General features: G+C 33.9%; 1 protein-coding gene across 1 annotated transcript in view; it reads right to left on the minus strand.

Moving 5' to 3' along the window:
• Positions 1-1,373: 1,373 nt before the first annotated feature.
• LOC138306919 (myosin, essential light chain, adductor muscle-like) overlaps positions 1,374-23,180 on the minus strand; it is a 30,454-nt gene continuing 8,647 nt past the window's right edge. Inside the window, exons 2-5 of the mRNA XM_069247489.1 lie at positions 5,530-5,676; positions 5,070-5,237; positions 4,524-4,610; positions 1,374-3,344 (exon numbers count right to left, since the gene is read on the minus strand). Coding sequence (XP_069103590.1) covers positions 3,304-3,344; positions 4,524-4,610; positions 5,070-5,237; positions 5,530-5,676 — 443 coding nt within the window. The 3' untranslated portion in view covers positions 1,374-3,303. The remainder of the gene's footprint in view (positions 3,345-4,523; positions 4,611-5,069; positions 5,238-5,529; positions 5,677-23,180) is intronic.

Genomic DNA, 23,180 nt, shown 5'->3' on the forward strand with positions numbered 1-23,180 from the left:
ATGGAAATCTCAAATAAGACATATTTGTACACCATATAAAGTGTGTAGTTGTCGTCCATAATAACGGTCTATTTTGATAAAAGACATTAACGACACAATACGAGAACTGCATACCGTCAAAGTATTGTGAACAGTTTTCGTCATTATTTCATAAAGAAGGATATTGATAAAACTAGTTTTTTTTATAAAAGGATAGATTGCTGTCCGTCCGTCAAAGTGTACCGCCAATCGATGTTACATTTAGATTATCTGTCATATTGTATCGACTCTAAATTTGTGTTGTAAGTATCAAGAATGAAGCAGAGACGCCGACTCTTCAGGACCGCCAGGTTCTATTTCACATTTTTAAACGTCTTCGTGAAACGTCTTTTTTGGTATAACTTTCTAACAGTTTTCTTTGTTCTTCGGTTTACAATGACCTTTTATCTTATACATTTTTTGCTCATTTTCGCGTCGAGATTTCATCTGGGACTTTTAACTAACTTAATAACATGTGTCTTAATATACATTTGGCAAATGATCACGGAAATCTCATTTTTTATTAACGAGAATGCAGTCTCTATCCTTACAAATAATTAATATTTTGTTTCTTTCATTAGTACACAGACACGTGTCCAATTAAAATAAATCCCACTTGTAGATATAGATATAATAAAATTGAACGCGTCATATGATTTTTAACAATCAATAAAGAAAGAAGTCTAATTCAGATTAATTTAAAAAAATGCACGAACATTGATAAGATTACTGGTCGGTGTCAAAATACAAGAGTAACTTGCCCTTATCGTTGAATACATTCCTTTAGTTTACTTAAAATAATTCAACAACGGTGTATTTTCAATTATTGTCCCAATTTGTTAAAAATTGGCTTTGTAGCGTCAATATTTAGTAATTTGTCCGAGTTATTAATTATAATATTTAATTATCAGATTACTGTCCCGTTTAGCTATGTCATAAATATCGCAAAACACGTGACACTACAGGTAATAATGACGTCATAATCAAAGTATGAAGTCGCTTGATCGTCTCAGTAGACGGAAACATCAAATCAGAGGCTAGTTTTGCAACTCATATACAGAAATTAATTTGAATGTTTTTCCCATAAATACTAGTAAAGTGATAAATATATTTCATACTCATGGCTACGTAATATGAATTATTAAATTACATAATTTGATATGCCACTGGCCTAAACACCCGTGACATTCCTGAAATCAAATTATTGAACTGGTTTAAAAAATACATTGCATAGCCATTCATCTATTTGTAACAAGTTGGAGTTTTTGGTAGTTATTCATTTTTTTTCTGTATTTAAGACAACTCTATTTTCATTGTCTGTAGTATGAGTATGAATAAATACAAACGATACCAAATACAGTTTTCAGTTTTATTGCAGACAAACAATAAAATAGGAATGTTGCTATTGACAACTAAAGCACCTAGATCTACCAGAAAGTTGTATTGTATTGCAAAAACATCGGTAAAGATATGTAGAAAACATTCAAACCGTAGTTTTGTAATTTAATATATATATTTCACCATTTGTTTATAAATATATACCATATATAAATGACACACATTATTATTTGCGACTGAGATATATTTTTGTAAACTTTTTCTAAATGAAGTTGTATATTGCACTATGCAAGTATTCCCATAAAAATGATTCTTTTTATTTACTCCCCATCATAATTTTGACAGATACTTAAAGGAAGTTAGGTTTCCCGGACTGAAATACAAGAATTTTATTTTAAACATTCCCCCGATATCTGAAGGCGCCATTTACAATAATCTTTTGAGTTTTCTTAATACCATCACATAACTAAGAAATCAATGTAAGAAATCTAAATAGAGAATGAGAACAAAAGATGATATGCAAAATGAAGAATTGATGCTTGATTAAACATGAATTGTCGACAAACAAAACTCAGAATGTTTTTTTATTAGAAAGCTTTGCTTTTATGATGACAATGTGTCAACACGCATGATTCCTGTTGAGCTTCAATTGTAAAAAAAGATATTAATAGTATACAACAAAAAATTAAAACTAACCATAATAAAGAGAAGAAAACATGTTGAATAATATCCAACGGAAATCTTTTAATGTATTACATTTTGCGATAAACGCTCAAAATGACAAAAGCTGAAATCCGACACCTAACAATTCTTGCCTTTTCAGAACGCTGTTTGAAAATGATCGATATGACTAAGTAACAAATTATACGAATTATTCAACAGTATGTTTTCCATTTATAGTTCTAAAAAAAATCTTAAAAGTCCAAACGTTGAGAAAATTATGCAAATATGACCGAATATCTATTTTACTTTTGATAAATAATATATTCAAAATACCAGGTTGAGGTTGTTTTCTTTATGGAATTAATAGACACTATCATTCGCGTCTGTTTCTGGTCGAAAGCTATAATCTTTGGCTTGTAAAAATGCGCAATGACCAGACAACGTTGTCTTACAAGATGATTTGATTTCCCTTAAGTTTAAAATATTCTTGAAAAATACATAATTATATATGTACAATGCGCAGGGCTTTTAAAACATGAATAATAGATATTTAAATAACATTCACATTGAGATACCATATCAATGCATAAACAATGTAAAGTGTACAAATCACTTCTTAAAACAGAAAACTAACGACAGATTTGTTTCTACATCCTAATTTGCAATTAATATAAGCTACTATATATATACTGTATATATAATAATAATAATAATAAAGATATACCAGTCCTTTAGATAGTGAAATGCGAAATGACTAGTTTTTTTATATACCACTGTTGTTTTATATAATCATGTTTCAACCCTAGACTTGTTTGTTCAGCAGAAAGTCGTATTACTTGATCCATACTCGAACACAGTCATAAAAAATCTCATTAATGTTATGTTGTCTTGATTCTAATTTGATATACATAGAGGCTGTAGATTCAATGTTAATTCTAAACCATCAGTGTAATCAAATTCTTCGATGATCATAATTACATACAAATTTGGTTTGCGTCATTAAAAGACGTTTGACCCCGATAATGAAGCTAGGTTTGGAAACAACAATACTAATCATTGTTTACAATGATACTGTTTATAAAATAAATCAATGACAGTTCGTTATTTTAACATTAAAAGTAAAATAAAATATATCATTTTCGAAATGCGAAGCTTTTAACATATGCGTGATTCAAAACTTTTTTCACAAAATACGGCCATCGTATGAACAAATTCGAAATGTATTCTTCGATTCCAGAATCTCGACATGATTATCTCTCGGTTCTCTGTTTGCTTGATATGAGTCTAACACCCCTTTGGTCCATCCAATACTTTCTGGATAAAATCTGGATGAAAAGAAAGTAAAACAAACTTCCATGTTTATAGATTTTATTATGAGCACGTGTACAATACACTGAATTTTGTTCTAGTAAAATTAGTAAGCATGTCTTTTGTTTATTTACTACGCATTATGTACTAACTTTGAAGCTTGATTTTAAAGGCCCATTTCTTTTTTTCAAAATAAACATTTAAAGTTGAGGATGCTCCACCGCTGACAAATGGCATTTTTCTCTATCAAAAACAGGAGCCGAAGAATTAGCATTTGCCTTCAGTTACAAAAGTTACTTACTTAACACCATTACCATCACTGACAAGTTTGAGCTTCTTATTTGACTTCAAGATAAAAATATTAAAATTATGAATTGCGTCACGAAAAAAGTCGTGGTACTATGCCCTATATGGAATGAAGTATTGATTGCGCAAGTACCAAAAGCAAACTAATTATTTTATATGTAATTCTGTGCTAATTAGACACATGTATACATTACTACTGTAATTGTTGAAATGATGGGTATCGTTTATCCTCTGTCGGTGGTGGAGCATCTTTAATTAATTACATTTGTAACGTCATAATATATGTATCGATGGCCTAAGCTTATATTAAGTTACAACACTAGACAAATGTAACATTCTCTAAATAACACATTATTTTTTCAAAGTAAATTATCCTGTCAAAGTAAAATTGCTGAGTGAATTTGCGCTCCGTATTGTGTCCTATTCTTACTGCAGATTGTAGTGAATATCTTCTCAATATGTACAATGAAAAGATGTTTAGCAACATTTTCAGCGACTAATAGGACGAAAATTCGGGTCGCAAATTCACTCAGCAAATTTACTTTGACAGGATAATTTACTTTGAAAAAAGCATCTGTTTAACTACTAACTAATCAAAGGGAAGCTTACAACTTTTGGTATGCTTCAAAATTATCGAACACATAAAAATGAAATCTATTTCAATAATTTAAATCTGTTTCAATAATGTAGTGAGCATTTAAATGCATTACATTTAATTCTAATAACAAAAATAATTACTGCAAGCTGCAACCGCTTTACACAAAAATATTATATGCTGATTAATCAAATAATAACTGTCAGATATATAACTGAATCACTCGTGCGAAGCCTTTCAAGACATTAATCCTTATTTGAACTAAGATTTATCATGGAATTGCGTTAAAACTCACCTTCATATTTAATATTGCCGTCCAAATCGGCTTGTATGTCTGTGAGTTCTAAGATGTCGTCCAATTCTCTATCTTCTAACCGGTCTCCTGTCAATCAAAAAATGATGTTAGTACCAGTTTAAATATTTAATATGCTTTGATAAGCATACAATGGTATTCATCTTTGACTTTTATTAAATACAATACAAAAAAAATCACTACCAATGCTGCGTAAGTTGCGTTAAATTCTTTGACACTGTTTTTAATGTGTCAATTCGCCTAATAAACTTTCAGGTCGTTCATGTGCATAAATTTTGCATCCAATTTTGCGTAAGTTGAGTTAAAATTTAGGCATTGTTTATTCGCCTAATAAACTGTCAATCAATTCAATTCCATTGATTGTCGTTTCGCAATATGCATCTGAAGTGTAATTATTTAATGTCATAATTGATACAGTATATTCACGATTTGATTTGCGAAGATTTACTGAAAGTAACATGAACAATCAATCATTCTAAGTTTACAGTATAATATTTTTTTTCTCTGAAATTCATTATATTATGTTACCTATCGCCGTTAACATGTGACGGGTCTCCCCTAAGGATATGAAGCCCATTCCTTCCCTGTCGAACGATTTGAAGGCCTCCATAAATTCTGCTTTCGTTCCTGTGTCCTTTTCTTTTACAATTTGTTTTACAATTGGCAAGAATTCCTCGAAAGAATACTGTTTCTCGCCTGTAAAAAAAAACCAAAGTTAATGTTTTCCCAATCCCCAGTCATAATAGCCAAAGTAGTAAGATAACGAGACAATTTGAAATAACATGTAAATTACATAATTGATAATTGAATTATAAAAGGCGTAATACATATGTTTGTTTTATTTTACTGCATCTTATATCAAGGATGATGAAAAGCTTTCCTTTTTTTCTCTCTATCATTTCGACTGAATATCAATGTACTTGAACTAGTATTCAAAATCGCCAATACTGATACAAAACTTTCAGGAGATTGAAGGTTTAAAATTTACCCATTTTTTTCGTTCCGCCCGTCTTTCTGACTAATGTGTCTGTTGGGTTAAGGCCACAACATCGAAGAAGATCCCCTACTTTAAAGGCATCTATTAGCCCGTCTCGACCATCCCAGAAATCGAAAAGGTCAAAGACGTCCTTCATGTCTGAAAAGATCAAAAAAAAATGTTTTGTCATCCTCAGGTAACGAAATTAACAAGATAATACAACGCATACAATTGAAAATAAAAGGCAAATAATGTTTTTGTCATCATATTGGAAGAAATGTTATTAGCAATAAAGTATTTTAAGGCCCACTAACTTTCCGAAACAAGACCTAAAAAGATCTTTAAAAACAGTAATACCATTCTATGATACTATAATCGCCTACAACGGAAAAAAAATGCAAGTTCCCCTTCATTATCTATTTGAACATTGAAGATTCATTTCGCTATTTTGTCGCCAGGTGCAGTGATAGTAAACTATTAGGTGTTAATTAGAACGACGGCGGGAAATATCAGACGACCCGCGGTATGAAAATCAAAATTCAATTTCTTTTAAATCAAAGATATTTGCCTAAGTGTAAAATGACGAAAATGACAAATGTAAAGGAGTTCATTAAGACATGTGATATGCCTACATAGATGTTTGATGATAAATAATAATAATTCAAAACCTTGCATATAAGTTATCTGCCCTTGGAGGTACATGTAGGTATCGATTGTTACGCCATTATTTAGCGCAATTTAAGTCGTTTTCTCTGAAATGTACTAGGCGTTACGCATGCAAACACATGGCGTCGCAATCAATACCTACATGTGCACGCAAGTAATATGCAAATACAGAATGCATACATGCATATGCTCAAAATACTATCTGTAGCCAAAAAGCGTTGATTTTAAAGATAAATGAAATTTAAAATGTCCTATGTACAGCCTCTGTATTTAGTATATAAGCATGGTAGGAAAAAACATGACAGCACGTGACGGACCTGGGTGACACTTGGTTTATTAGAATTTTCAATTCATTTTCTGCCAAATTTTATTGACAAAAGAAAATGAAATCAGATATCAGATATTTCCTATATAGATCTTCTACCTAAAAAAGATATGTTTTATTGAGATGTATAATTATATTAAGCAACACAATTACACAATCTATAAAACTATGTAAATTGTTTTAACATTTGATTATCGTAATGGCTATCATTGCCATGTAATACATACATCGAAACGTAACTAGTTATAGAATCCGTCAACATCATAGTTGTTATACAATATTGGGCTCAAAACCAATTAGATTTAAATGAGTAATGGTGCATATTTTTTTAAATTTTAATGTCGTTCCAGATCGCTGGACAGGAAAATCATGTACATGTAAGAATGAAGGCCGCCCTAGTTTTGGGCTCTAAAACAGTTGGATTCAAATGAGAAATAATGCATTATGTAATTAGTTTTAATGCAATTCCAGATCGTTGGACATGATAAGCATGTCAGAAAGAAGGCCGTTCCACCTCGTTAGAGAAAATAGAAATTAAATTTTGACATTTTTTTGTTAATTATTTTTATTGAATCATTAATCGCGAAATCGAAATGCATACAAGAAAATAATGAAGAAAACATTTTCGTAGTCTTTATACACAGGTCAAATTGTGTTGAAATCGATCATTTGGGACCATTGAAAAGTTTTTTTAAGCAGGTGTTCTGTTTACATAAACGGTCACTTAGACAGGTTTGATTCTATTGAACACTTCTTCAAGGTAAATTCTTACTGGTATGATAAAACAGAAGTTGTAAAAGCCACCGTAGTCCTTATGGTAGTATTCCTAGACATTGTTCCTTGTTAAGAAGGAAACATGTCGACAAACAATTGTCTTGTACAAACAGGGAACGTTATTATTGAGGCGACGATAGAGGATATACTTAGTAACTATTTCTAGTACCGTACATCTCTGATGGTTTTATCTGACCAAGATCCAGTCTTAGCAGATGAGTCCACGCCATAAATTACCTGTCCTGAGGTTCTATATCTCCACGTCTGTTGCTAAAATTTCCTCAGCTATAATGGTGATTTACTCACATATCGAAATAGAATTCTGGCAACGATTTGCACCCATTCTTCGCCGCCTTGGTCTTGCGCAGTAATACCTTTGGAGTTTGCTTTTTAAAGAGCAATTTAGTTGTATGTTAGATCCGCAATACTAGTTTTCGAATTTTCTTTCGAGATTGTATTTTGCCAAAGCCTTCGTGCGTATGTGGACAAGTTATTCAGATATTTAAGCTTGGAAGTGATATTTATTATATATCGTAACATACATTTTAGCTTCAAGTACAATAAAATATCCTATTCTTTCCATACAGGGCACAGTGCCATGGCATTTTTTTTCGGGATGCAATTATTTTTTAATATCTTTATCTTGAACTAAAATAAGAATCTCAAACTTTTCAATGACGGTAACGTTTTGAAGAAAGAAACTCTTACATTAGAAGAAAAATTATAATTCATATGCTCCTGTGTTTGATAGGAAAATAATACCATTCGTCGGCGGTGGAGCATTTTTAAGACGTAGTAACACAATCCGATCTATAAGTTGCCTTATTGTTTTTTTCAAAAGAATATATCTTGTGATACAATAATGCCCTTCCTAAATGCTAAGCAGTCTAATGTTTATACTGTATTCCAATCTATGAAGTCTAGAGATAAGTACATGTTGATATGTATACACAAATATGTTTTCGTGCGAAGCTGTTCATAATAACATTTGTTTATATTTTTGTTTTAATTATGTAATTGCCAAGTGCATACTTATGATTACTCATTCAGATTGTTAGTATTAATGTAAACAAATTACGAGAGTTGGGAGGGTCATATTTGTTGAAGCTTAGCAATAACGACAGCAAGAAGGAAGAAAACAATCTCAAAATGATTAAAAATTTCGATAAATATTCTGGAAGGTATGCAAGACGGCCGGGCCAGCAGGGAGATGGGCCGAACAGACACCAGATAGTCTTATAAATAGTGATGTAACGTCGCTTCGCACATAGCAATCATTTTACCACAAGTTTCTGCTCCTCGCGATATATACCTGTAGACTAAACCATTGTTAGTTTACTTAGATTCAACACTCCATGTCATTTATTTCTTTTACAAAGATATCAAAATCTAGTTAATGCCAGTTGTGTTTGCAATACAAATACGAATTGCTTTGATGAAAATTGGATAAGATACTCCTGTGATTATAGAACTATAAGCAGTTTTATTAATCGAAATTCAAATTTGGGAATGAGAACGCTTATGGCCTGGACGTATAGTTGATAATTCTATTTTCAAGATAAAAAATGGGCAAAACGTCGGCGGCGATAACAACTGAGATTGCGAGAAAAGGTTTCCGGATTTTGGCTAGGTGCCAAGAATATTGGTTTGCTACCACACATTTGCGTTTGTCCCATATTATAAAGCAATTTTCAACACGTCAAAGTTATGATATGCAAAGGAGTGGAAGAAATACTTAATCGTCTAACTCGAATCTTTGTGACTAATATCTAAGTTTAAGATTACCTAGCGGTGATCTGAAGTGAACTTGAGATAGTCGAGACGACCAGATTTGGACCAACTGTTAATATGGCAACTTCGTCAGCGAGCTTCACAAAGATAGACCTTATGTTCGCACAGCTTGGAGGGGTGGGGAAGATTTGTAGGGGGGAGGGGGGAAGGGGAGGGGGGAGGGGAAGCTTAAGTTAATGATACGTTGAATCCAATTAATAAAATGGATAATGATGAGGAATTAGTACGTCAACATGGAACCGCTAAAGTACGGAAAGACCTGGTTCTTTGATGACTACGTAGGTCGGCATAATGTAATTAACGTAGAAAATGAAACTGAAAGAAAATATTGATAGTATGATCAGTTTAAATATATGTTATTTGGTCAAATATGAATATCGTCTGGGGACTTAATCTTGGAACCTAAAATTTATAGTAGATGAATTATATCAGGAAAGTAGGATTAGCATCTCAAGCTTCTATCTAATTATCGAGAATAGAGTTATAAACAAAAGGCAAAACACATTGATGCTGTTTTAAAGAGAAGTAACACAGTGTCAGCATAGTAGACGATTGCAATACATAACAGTATGTAAAAATCAAAGTAGATAACGGAGCCCATGGTAAAATAAATTCAATACATGTGAGTCACCCATTCAACTAGTGTCAAACCTATAGCGACAACTGTCATATTCTTGAAACAAGGATAGTTAGGTATACTGTATACTAAACTCATCGTATATTGACGATGCTCTTAGCAGCATTTTATCAGATTATACAATAAACATCACGAGGGAAATAAAATGACGAAACAATTCTCAAGGTCAGAAAATCAATTAAAAGTTGTTTTGTCTTCCGTAAAATAAGAATCGTCATGTTTACAACTGAACTCAAAATATAACGGTGACTTTTTGTAGGATTTTAGCAGATTACACACTAAGTTAACTGCTTTGCAATGAAAGCATTCGAATCTATTCTGACGCTAAAATCAGCAATTCTGAATGGCCGCTTGGACAAGTAGCCAACCCTTGTTTTAAGCTTCACACTCTGTTAAATTACGCCTTACATCTAAGATTGTTTTATGATCTTGGAGAATGGATACCAAAATTAAATCCATATCGATAAACAACATTTTGTTTATCTCTTTTGAGTTGGTTTCGCTATTATTAGAAAATGTTCGCAGAATGACATTTGTTTTCGAAAGAAATATTTTGATTTCCTTCTACCTTACAATCAGTAAGTATCGTTGTGACCATACTTCTATCTAAGATGCGAGTAGATTATCAATCTGTAATTATCACTCTAGCGACATTTGTAAAGAGTGTGATGTAGAAATTGTCCATTCTCTGTAAAGAGGAAATAAAGAATTATGTCTGTTTGACTATGCAATCATATTGACGAATACCGTCCAAACACCAAACAACACAGCTCATGCGATCACATTATACTGACAACGGGAAAACCAGTCGTCCCACTCACTTTATGCTGAGCGCTAAGCAGGAATAATATAGTTATATATTAACGTGTGTTTCGGTCAGTGGATAAATCCGAGGGCTTAACTCACATCAGCGAACGCTGAATTCGACGCAGAATGTGAGACCGTTTCAAGGAGACGTTAAGAAGAAAAATGTTGGTTTGGAAGAAAATAAAATATTCCAAAATTAATCGCCTTTAACGACCATACAATCGGGCAGCAGGTACTACCTGCAGGGCAGTTGCTTTTTTGTAAATGCATTCGGGGAACATGTTAAACAAATAATGTTGATGTACATTTATCAAAGTGTAATTAGGAATCTGTTTTGGAACAATGACGTGATAGATGTCTTTAGTGTCTAGCGATCCTCTTCAACGTTGGCAAAGTTACGTAAGATGTCGACATCATTAGAAGCCTAGATGCCAATAGACGGCCAGGATGGATAGACTACGTGCTACATCTCACATCCTCATTTATCTTCACATTCAAACACATAGACTAACATCTATCTTATATACTGTAAATGTGGAATTATTCACGGTGTGCAGATTTTCGATTATTTCTTTAAATCTTATTATCAATATACATGTTTATCCACATACGAACATAATGACAAAGCAATTGTATCCTTTGTTAGGATAAATATGAGAACCTTGCATTCATTCGGATTGACAATCTGAATATTTCAAAATGTTATGTTGAAACTGGCATCCGCTTGTGTTTTTTTTAATGCCAAAACATTCAGAATAGGTGTAAAAAGCATCTTTTAAATTGCCGTTCATGTCATTGACTGACCTTTTTTGTTTCGATGACGTACAAATGGAAGATCAAAAACGTCAGAGGACCATAAACAGAACTGTACAAGTGAATAGCGTAGAATAAGATCTGTGTTCAGCATTGAAGACTATATCATATCTGTATTGTGTATTGGCTTGTGCAGAAAAGGAAACATTTCAAGTTATCATTTGCATTTTTGATTGTGATTATGATCAAAATAACATGAAGTTGAATAATTAAATTTACAACTGTATGGTTATCACTTAGAATAAGAGAATAAGATTTTTTCTAATGCTCTATACATGTAGTCGTTTGTATTGCATTCGACTTGTTAAGAAAAAGAAACATTGATTTATATATTTGTATAATCAAATGCACATTACGAAATTTTGATCAAAATAAAAGTAGTTTAATGATTTCATTTACAACTGCATGGTTATCTCTCGAGAGTAAGCTTTATGTTCCTTCAGCGCATTTGTTCCTTCGCCACCGAGCTCGCCGCCCAAAACCAAGTTGTGTTTATCAATGAATCCACCTATCCCCATATCTGCTTCCATTTTGACATTAGCACGCTAATCTGATAAATCGTTTATGTATATGTCAACGTTCGCTGTATTTCCTCCTCTTATATGGTCGAGAGATATATCCCTCCGCTCTCGCGATATAGTTCCTGTCTAGTGCAATAGTACTTATCATGTCCTCTCGTTTGATGTTAGCTGAATCAATTATAGCATTACTTTCACGTCTGGAGACATCATCAACCCGGCAGTGCTTTCAATAATTCAAACACGGATGAAGAGGTTGAGAATATAACTTATACTGATTTGTTAAAATAAAGAGGTTATTTTACGAATTCCCGAACAAAACAACTTAAAGGATATCGTTTGAAGTGACAAGGCCAAATGAGTGATTGACAAATGTAAGATCTATTTAGGATTCTTCGAGTTTTGGCTAACAATATATTAATTACGGTTGCTATTGAGGGACAAAAGGGGAAAATGTTTCTGCATAATGTTGGTAATTCTCGACGGTACAAAACTATTTCGGGCTCAGTCTGAATTTCATAAACTCTCTTTAAATCCACAGTTTCAACAAATGCAATGCATTTAACACGCTTTATCGACACAACAACTAAAAAAAACAAAGTTTATGCATTTTTAAATTCTAAATAATAAATAATCTATCCTTCAGGGAACCCCAAGGTGCGGAGCTTCCGTTTGACCCAGATGTACAAACTAAACTGAAACCTGGCGATGGAGTCGTGGATCCGGAGACTAGTGATATCCCAGAGTAATCTGTGATGCTGTCTTATCTCCCGAATATATACATTGGAGGCCCAAGACAGGAAAATCTATTAATATTTATCTTAAAGTATCATCAGCCGTGCATTCCAAAGTCCGAAACAATCTGGTAGTGCGTTAAAGACCGACGGTGCTAGTGAAATAAGACCCACACGATTTGCCACCTGGAGATGAAATAGCACAGCCTATCATCGAAATACACACACCCCACCTGTAGAATTTAAGAGCCTTCGTATAAACTATAAGTATATATAAAATATTTGTTTAATAACCATTTAATCGATAACAATATGTATTTTTTAACGATTCTGCTTAATTTAATGTTAACTAAGAAATTTTTACTCGATATCAGAGTTAAATGGGTTTTTTAATTTCATTTTTTAACATGCGTTACTTGGCATGTTTCACAAAAGGCATGTGTTAAACTTTGATAAACTCGAAGCAGCCTCAGTGTGTTGAAACCACAATATCAAATACTAGTACAATGTAGTACCGATACCGTACAGTGCCCGCTTAAGGTAAAAGGAAATCTGTTATAACTAGCATTTCACTGAACTGATTATTTTGCGGTCGATGCACCGTATCTGTAGTAGCACATTATATAACAATAAAAAATAAAAACCAAAAAACTATTTCTTTCAAAATATTGTATTGTTTGGCCAACCTCGATTTCTTGCGTCGTCAGTTGTGTACGCTACTTACGGGTGTATCCACAGTATCGAGGATGGCCGGAAAATTACACTATTTTGAAAGAAATCGTTCTTTGAGAATATCAAGAATGCTGTTGTGGGTTCGGTACACCAAATCGCAAGACAATTAATGTAACGTTAATCACAGCACATATACTTAGCTAAAGCTGAAGTGTACGGTAAATAATAGCCACAGGCGGGTTGCAGGTTATGATCTAAATTTACTGGTGCGCGTGAAGCGCTTTTGGTAATGGGTACGTATATGTATTGGTCATACATACATTATTTGTGTTCAGAAAAGTGGCAGCAAATAGTCAATTATTGCAATGGGCATCAAGTTGGCTATCATCTAGGCTAATCCTTCGTGATACCTGGCTTTATCGACCACTGACTTTACCGTTATCCTGTAATTTCCGACCACATTTGTCAGAACGAGACAGGCATATGCATTTGTTATACTGAATAGTAAACGATTTTCGAATTAAAAAATTTGGATGTGTGAAAAATATGCAAGCAACATTTGTATCGCGGGCGTGGACTAGCAAAATAAGGGTTATTATAAGTGGATATTATTAAGAAATGTACACGCCAAAAAGGCGTCGCTTTTGCGAATTGAATATTGTGCATGTATTCTACATATTCTTTCACCAATACAATTTGGATAGCCAGACTTTAAGATCAAGTCCTGAGCAATTACAATTGTATTTTGTATTTATATCTAAAAGGGATTTAAAGCATTTCCAAAATATGTATCTGTCTAAAACCCACAAGTTGTGTGCAGTTAAAATTTGTCTTTGTTTATGTGGAACATTCCAAAAGAGATGGGTATGGACCATGAAAAGAAATTTCTTTTCCTATCATATTACAGTATGTTAGATTGTATCATACATATTTTACAACGACACACTAAATCACGTTTCACATTAATTTCGCTTGAACCACGTGTCTTTATAAACAAATTTATCCTTTTATCTAAATATAAATACGCATTCATAAAAAATGGAAACATCTTAATATGTCAGGAATACAGATAAAAGAACATTCGGAGACGGAAAATCTCTTTAAGTTGGTAAACTATAAAGTAGTTGACGTTCCAAATAAACGCCCCAAGAGGAATGCTGTTTACTTTAAAACCGCATAAACTGTGTGTTTAATTAGTGCTCCGACATTTTAAAAACGCACGTTCCACTAAATTAAACCATACATATTAATAGCTTCGAAAAGACTCTTAGAGGTATGACAGATCCGTACTTTCGTTCGATGGGTTTCCTAAAATGTTAAATGAGAGTAAACACGAACTGCCAGCTGCTTCAAACATTCAATTTTCTGTTTTAACCGCAAAGTGAAACGTGTTTCAGTCTGCATGGTACCAACTCTTGTGTAGGCGGAAATACCGACACACATCTAAACCACCAAACGAAAGACGGAGAAATGGGTTTGCCGTTTTCACTGATATTGTGCGTTTTACTGTATTATCAAATTACTTAATTGTAATTAAAAGCACGTATATCTTGTACTTTTGATCAGAGAGATAAATATAGACCATGATATTGGCAGTATGAAACAAGCCCAACACAATAAATGTTATGACTATAAAGGCATGCTTGTTTGGCTACACTGTATAGAAAACAAGTAACCCCGTGAAATGCACCGGTTTACACTTTCTGCACTTTCTTCCGAAGCAGACTAGAGACGACATGTTTATTGCGGATGGCTGGTAAGGGGTGATATGTAAACTAAAAGTCACAGATGTAAAATTTACGTTTTATTATTATTATTTTTTTCGAAGTTCAGAATGGCAGAAAGTTCAAATACTTTACATTCATTCCAAATCTTAATATACAAAAATAAAGCAGTTCATCGGCAAATTAAGCGGTTAATCTATATATGTGTACATTATGTAAGTTGTAGTTAGCATACTTGTGCTGTCTGGTTACTTGTCTGATACGTACAGACTAGTCATAGAAACGTCACATAGAAAAGCATTTGCTAACTGATCGTGTAACAAATATCCTAACATATACATAAAATCATAGTTCGTTTTCAAAAATCTTACACCTGCCTTAGTCTATGCTAACATGTTCATGGTAATCAGTCATAAAATGATAGTTCATTTTTTAAATCATTACAAAACATTATCAATAAAAACAAATGGAAGAAGAAAAAACCCTGTCTGATCCCTTTATTTTCCTGATCAATAATTTTCCTACTACTGTAATTCATGCTTGTCGATTTGCCCTAAAAACATGTTCTGCATAATTTGTTTATATTAGCGCATCAACACATGGTGTGCCAGTTAATTCCACATGCACATGTTGCGGCGTTAGATTTATAGTCTGTTCTTTTAGGCTCAGTGAAATATAGACTTCACCGCCATTTTATTAATGGTTTTAACAGTTTTGATATTTTTTCAGGCTTATTGCCTAAATTCTTAAACATCACCGGGAATTTAGATAGACAAAAAAGATACATGTATAAGGTAAATCTAAATGTTTGACGTTTTCATTGTCTTTTGGGTTTTTTTGGTGGTTTTTTTTTTGTTGTTTTTTTTTTTGTTGTTGCTGATTTTTTTTTTTTTTTGGAGGGGTGGGGATCAGCCTTTTTTGCAACATAAATATCAAGTATACGGAAAGATCATCTAAAAGAAACATGTACCTACACAAAAAGTTTGGCTGTTTAATTGTTTTAATTCCGACCGAACATTAAAATCGTAATTTACTACATCTTACCTTAACGAGCCATCAAAGGTAGAAAAATCCGGGGACGACAATGTATAGTCTTAGAATTAAACACCTCGTGTGTCTTTTTCTTATAGTTAACTAAATGCTATATTTTGGTCGCAATTACCTTCAAAAGGTCACGCACCTTTTCCATGGTTAATCTCCGTGCCTTATAAAAATCATTTAAAAAATCATATTTATTGTAGTATGCAAAGTTAATAAACATACAACATATTGGTGTGAAAGAAAGGGGCGATGGATGAATATACCATTTCTTCGTAAGGTATGATATGTGTCGGAATATTTCTGAGATGAGACAGATAGACTTAGGAATTCACTGGGATTTTCCAGAACATTAAAAAACATAAAACACCAGAGAGATATTCCAATGAAGTCTACGAATGCTAGTGTAGTTAAGATTCCACATAGCGCTCAGCAACCCGCTCGCAGTGAGACGAGCATGCCGCCTTCGATGCTGCGTGGCGAGAGAGTGTAAAAACCTCCAAAACGTCACTGGATTTCTACGCACCTGCCTGACTGAATCAGTCTGCCGTTGGAAATGATGAATTGATATACCTAGTCCGCGATAAGACAAGAAAATGCAGCAGGATAAAAAAAAATATCTTCTCAAATACTTCCTATCTCATTTTGTGTGGGGTTGCGCATGATATATTCCATTTTGTAGAATACTTGGGTAACTTGTAATAGTTCCCTTTACTTTTGGCAGAAGTTCACGTTATAGATTCACTGTGTATTGAATCCTCGTTTCTATCAATCAAAATCCCCGATACAAAAAAAAAAAATCTCTGATGTAGGCCTATTTGATATCTTAGAACAACAGTAAGAGGCCGCGGTGACCAAGTGGTGAAGATGTCCCGACATATTACCACAAGCCCTCCCACCTCTGGGATGCCGGTTCGAATCCGATGTGGGGCAGTTGCCAGGTAATGACCGGTGTTTTCCGGGTACTCCGGCTTTCCTCCACCAACAAAACTGGTACGTCATTGCATGACCCTGGCTGTTGATAGGACGTTCATTTATTAAATAAAAGAACCGTCACTAATCGCATCATTTTAAAATTATAAACTGGAAAATTGATGTTTAAATCAACAAATGATTCTACAGACTAACAGGCTGTGACTTGTATAATGGGAAATTAAACGATATAGCTAACATGGTACGCAAAAAGTTGCCACTGAACACATTGAAACTTCAACAACTTCAGTTTACACACTATTTAAACAAAACTAAACACCATCAGAATATTCCGCCTCAAGCATGTCCCACTTAATGACCGATACATGTCTTTCCAATGACACTAGACTAGTTCCTACAAATGTAGTCAGGTGTAAATATGTCTCAAATAATTATTTCTGAAAAATACATGTACATAACGTAGCAATTTAAAAACACTGTGAGTGCTTAAACATGATGCCCTATATAAAAGGGCCATAGGGTTTTTGCATCAGGTTTATAATACCCATAAATATATGGATGCATTGTATTTCCTACAGTAATTCGCATTATTTCCCCCATTGGACCCTTTTTCTTCAATCCCTGGATGTCAAGTTCCTTTTTCAATGAAATCGCCATTCTATTGGTACACACCAGAAAAAGAAGCTAACAAGATTCAATTAGGTAAGCCAAATTAACGGATAAGTTTATAATGACTTGCATGAAAAGTTTAAAACCAAACAAATCATTTTGTAAGCATCAACGATAGGCACTTAAACATTAACAAGCATTATAACAGACAATTTAATTAGCTAGCATCCCCAGTACATCATTTAATTGGTTAGCAATATTTAAGCATTGATGTTATTATTTTTTAACTGCATAGGGTTATGAAAGAAATTTTGTTTGCAAACTGTGTGAATCCGTAGCGGATTCTCGCAAAATATTGCAAAGAAAATTTATTTCATAACCCTATGAAGTTAAAAAATAGTTACATCAATGCTTGAAATTATTTTTTTCAGACTACTTGATCACATGAAATAAGTTTAAACGGAAGATTCTACTGATTTTCCAATGGATTATTTTTTCTAAAACAATACGCAACGTCGAAGCCTCTATTGTGACGTCATGATTACGTCGGGTTTTCGCGCCAATCTCGGATTTTTTCTTCATAGTATATAAAGAAAAAGGACCTGTCAATCAGAGAGTCGGATATAGTAAGAAAACAAATAAAAATTAATTATTAACATATAAGTCATTTATACGGCATCATAAACAGATAATTTTAATAGTTTTGCCTAATTAACAAGCGCTTAAGCGGCCTTTCCTAGGCACCTGTCTTATGTCCTAAGCGGCACAGACAAGACAGTTCGGCACTGTGTTTATACCCGATAGCCAGGTGCTTGAGTATAAGATTATCGAATAGAGACTTACACCCTTCTGTTCATCAACAGCTGTCGGACCTAACCAAACATGGGTCAGGGTCATTAAGTATGAGATCTTTTTCTCTGAATTTTATCTTTAACATCCACAGGCCAGATATATCAACTTTTTTCATTGAATGCAAGTTGAAGGTTACAGCTATTCAACTGTATTATAAAGGATCCGTTGTGAAACTTCTCCTGGCTAGTATTATCTCAGACGTTCTATCTTACAAATTCTAAAAGTCTTCTTAATGAAATCATTTTCAAAATTTTGCATAACTTTAAATGTCTATTGGTAGTCTTGCAAAACATTATATCTCAATGCATAAGAATGCCAATTCCATGTGCAACGCTTTATGATTCATTAATCCCATTGTTTTATTTTCAACTAATTGTATCAGGGTAATGCTGTTATTGAACAAGTCTTAAAAACACAAAAGTGTGTGAACAACGTTGTGGTTGTGGCTGCAATCTTTTTCTACGGGATTGCGCATGCGTTGTTTTCAGTGTGTGTGACCTTCACCTTTGCGCGCGTGATCAGTAGCCCAAACACACAGAGCATGCTATATCACTGTCTGTCAAAGTTTTTCGGTTAAAGCCCAACATCCGTCAAAAATAATGAGGGGTTATCTCGAGAAGCCGTTCATCTTTGTTTTTCATTGATACTTTTATCGTTAGCGCGTCCCCGGTAAAATCATCCCTCATTGTAAGGTTTTGTTGCATTTTGTATTCAAGTATTCTTAGTAATATGGGTCCAGGAACATCTCTATTTTCATAAATGCAAAATAAACTAGAAATTGTTATTGGATTGGACTTAAGTCTCTGCTTTTGTTTCGAGAATTCGGAGCCAGGTCGCTAGACTTTCCAGAACTTAGGAAGAAGTCGTGAAAAGGTTTTAGGTGTTTTGGACCCTGTGACCTTGAAAAAACTCTAATACAACTTTGGAAAAACTAATAACATAGCATATTATGTCAAACCTATATCATATCAGCTGAATTCCAAGTCCTACAGTCTACGACTAGCAATAATACCAAACTGTACCATTAGCAGTGGTAACCACCAACTAAGATATAACCCCAGTCATATAAACCTATTATCTAAATCATCAATAACATTCTCAATTAAGAAGATAGGGGTATCCATCAGCATTATAATAATAGAAACTAACATTTACGACATGGTAGACAAGATAAAACTACCGTCATCCATGCTGCTTGGACGGAGACTTTTCGCCGGGTACCCCGGATTTCCTCCACTTCCTAAACATGGCACGTCCTATAGGACTCTGGCCATCAATAAGGCGATATGCCAAGCAAACTCAATCGAACCACTGCCATCCATGCTGCAGCCGCCATCATCATCGATAACAATGACAATGGCAACGTCGATGACAACAACAACAATGTCAACAAATTCAGCAGCAACAGAAATAATCACAACAATTCATACCATCGTATTTATAATCAGTACGCCATTATATCGAAGAACATAAGTATAACTGAAAAGGGCAAATTCCAATCGGAGCACTAATGCTTGAACTTAGAAACAGTCAAATATGGCCTACGTGGTCTACGTCATATCTTACAGTATATGTTTTGTATTTGTCGATATGTCAGGATCGGAAATTGAAGCAATACTTTACTGATTTTGCAATTGTCGCTCTTTGAACTTGGACACTCAGACAAGAAAATGATTATTAAGGCCTTTTGACTATTTTTGTCAATAAAATGAAATGAAATGAAAACCATCCATACTATCACTTGTAGTCTCAAAAATTACCATTGATCGATAACCGATATCTGTAACAACTACATTCGCCACCAAAACAACAGCATCAGCAACATTATATCAACCAATTACCAGTGACCATAACAACAACAAATATATTGTTAAACCACCTGCTGCAAAAACAGCAACACTACAGTAGCCACAGCGACAAGCGTAAACAACATTGTTTATACAACAATAAACAACAACAACAACAACAGACACACAAACAATAATCAACGATAACATTTAAATTCAACAACAATCAGTAAATAAAATCCGCAGAAAAGAGTGTTAATGGGTGATGGAGGTAAGGATACCAACGCCCTGACGCGGAAGCTCCGGACTTCATGATATTTTGTGAGCCCCGAAAATATCAAGGCGTGTCAAACGGAAAACTATACATGTATACCAAAGGATATGTGCTGTGTTTCCGACTGGTGTTTCGTATTTCTAAAGAGCAACAAGAATAGAACAGACAACAGGCAAGATTCCAGCTCAAGATTAAAATTATACGCCAGGGTTCGAGAGTATACTTGTATAAGGGTTCGAGGCTACGTGTTTCCGGAATGTGATTGACATGGCGGAAGGCTTGACCGTTTTACGCATTTAATGACGCACTAGACTAAACTATGTGATGTATTCGTGAGCTGAAAATGGAGATATCGTTAAAACATAACTGATGCCCATTCTTCCAAATCGCATAACAGAACAAAAACTAAACAGAAAGAATTTGTAGAGCGATTTTCTTATTTATCTATGAGGTATACGACTGGACGAACTTGGCAAGTTGCCAACAAAATGAAACGTTCACATCAAACGCACCGTTGTTACCATATCCTTTACTTTCGCTTTGTCAAAGACCGTCAATCGTGCCCCAAGTCTTGTTTTGTAGTAATGTGTAAACCAGTGCTTTCTATATATATATTGGTGTTAGGGGCAGATACAACTATAGTTGGGCTCGATCACACGGTGAGTGGAAGGGGGAATTATCACTTACATAAACTCCACTCAGGGTATGTTGCAAGTAATTTAACAATTTACGAATTGTGATACAGGACAGCATTGAGAATTGATGAACGGAGCGCGAAACACAATCGTTCATATATAAAACATGGTTATTGGAGATATTCATATTTAGAACATCGTTACTGGAAAGGTTCACATATAGAACATCGTTATTGGGGAGGTTTATATATAGAACATCTTTATAGGGGAGGTTTATATATAGAACATCGTTATTGGGGAGGTTTATATATAGAGAACATCGTTATTGGGGAGGTTTATATATAGAACATCTTTATTGGGGATGTTTATATATAGAACATCGTTATTGGGGAGGTTTATATATAGAACATCGTTATTGGGGAGGTTTATATATAGAACATCGTTATTGGGGAGGTTTATATATAGAACATCGTTATTGGGGAGGTTTATATATAGAACATCGTTATTGGGGAGGTTTATATATAGAACATCGTTATTGGGGAGGTTTATATATAGAACATCGTTATTGGGGAGGTTTATATATAGAACATCGTTATTGGGGAGGTTTATATATAGAACATCGTTATTGGGGAGGTTTATATATAGAATATCGTTATTGGGGAGGTTTATATATAGAACATCATTATTGGGGAGGTTTATATATAGAACATCGTTATTGGGGAGGTTTATATATAGAACATCGTTATTGGGGAGGTTTATATATAGAATATCGTTATTGGGGAGGTTTATATATAGAACATCGTTATAGGGGAGGTTTACATATAGAACATCGTTATTGGGGAGGTTTATATATAGAACATCGTTATTGGGGAGGTTTATATATAGAACATCGTTATTGGGGAGGTTTATATATAGAACATCGTTATTGGGGAGGTTTATATATAGAACATCGTTATTGGGGAGGTTTATATATAGAACATCGTTATTGGGGAGGTTTTATTTATAGAACATCTTTCTTGGGGAGGTTTATATAAAGAACATCATTATTGGGGAGGTTTATATATAGAATATCATTATTGGGGAGGTTTATATATAGAACATCGTTATTGGGGAGGTTTAAAAATAGAACATCGTTATTGGTGAGGTTTATATATAGAACATCGTTATTGGTGAGGTTTATATATAGAACATCGGTATTGGGGAGGTTTATATATAGAACATCGTTATTGGGGAGGTTTATATATAGAACATCGTTATTGGGGAGGTTTATATATAGAACATCGTTATTGGGGAGGTTTATATATAGAACATCATTATTGGGGAGGTTTATATATAGAACATCGTTATTGGGGAGGTTTATATATAGAACACCATTATTGGGGAGGTTTACATATAGAACATCGTTATTGGGGAGGTTTATATATAGAACATCGTTATTGGGGAGATTTACATATAGAACGTCGTTATTGGGGAGGTTTATATATAGAACATCGTTATTGGGGAGGTTTATATATAGAACATCGTTATTGGGGAGGTTTATATATAGAACATCGTTATTGGGGAGGTTTATATATAGAACATCATTATTGGGGAGGTTTATATATAGAACATCGTTATTGGGGAGGTTTATATATAGAACATCGTTATTGGGGAGGTTTACATATAGAACATCATATTGGGGAGATTTACATATAGAACGTCGTTATTGGGGAGGTTTATATATAGAACATCATTATTGGGGAGGTTTATATATAGAACATCATTATTGGGGAGGTTTATATATAGAACATCGGTATTGGGGAGGTTTATATATAGAACATCATTATTGGGGAGGTTTATATATAGAACATCATTATTGGGGAGGTTTATATATAGAACATCGGTATTGGGGAGGTTTATATATAGAACATCGGTATTGGGGAGGTTTATATATAGAACATCATTATTGGGGAGGTTTATATATAGAACATCATTATTGGATTCCAGAACAAGAGGCCCATGGGCCTTAACGGTCATCTGACTATTAGTACAATACAACATAGTTGTTTAAAGATTTTAGCCTATTTGACCTCTG

The sequence above is a fragment of the Argopecten irradians genome, chromosome 14 (genome assembly GCF_041381155.1).
Source record: "Argopecten irradians isolate NY chromosome 14, Ai_NY, whole genome shotgun sequence".
Classification (NCBI taxonomy): domain Eukaryota; kingdom Metazoa; phylum Mollusca; class Bivalvia; order Pectinida; family Pectinidae; genus Argopecten; species Argopecten irradians.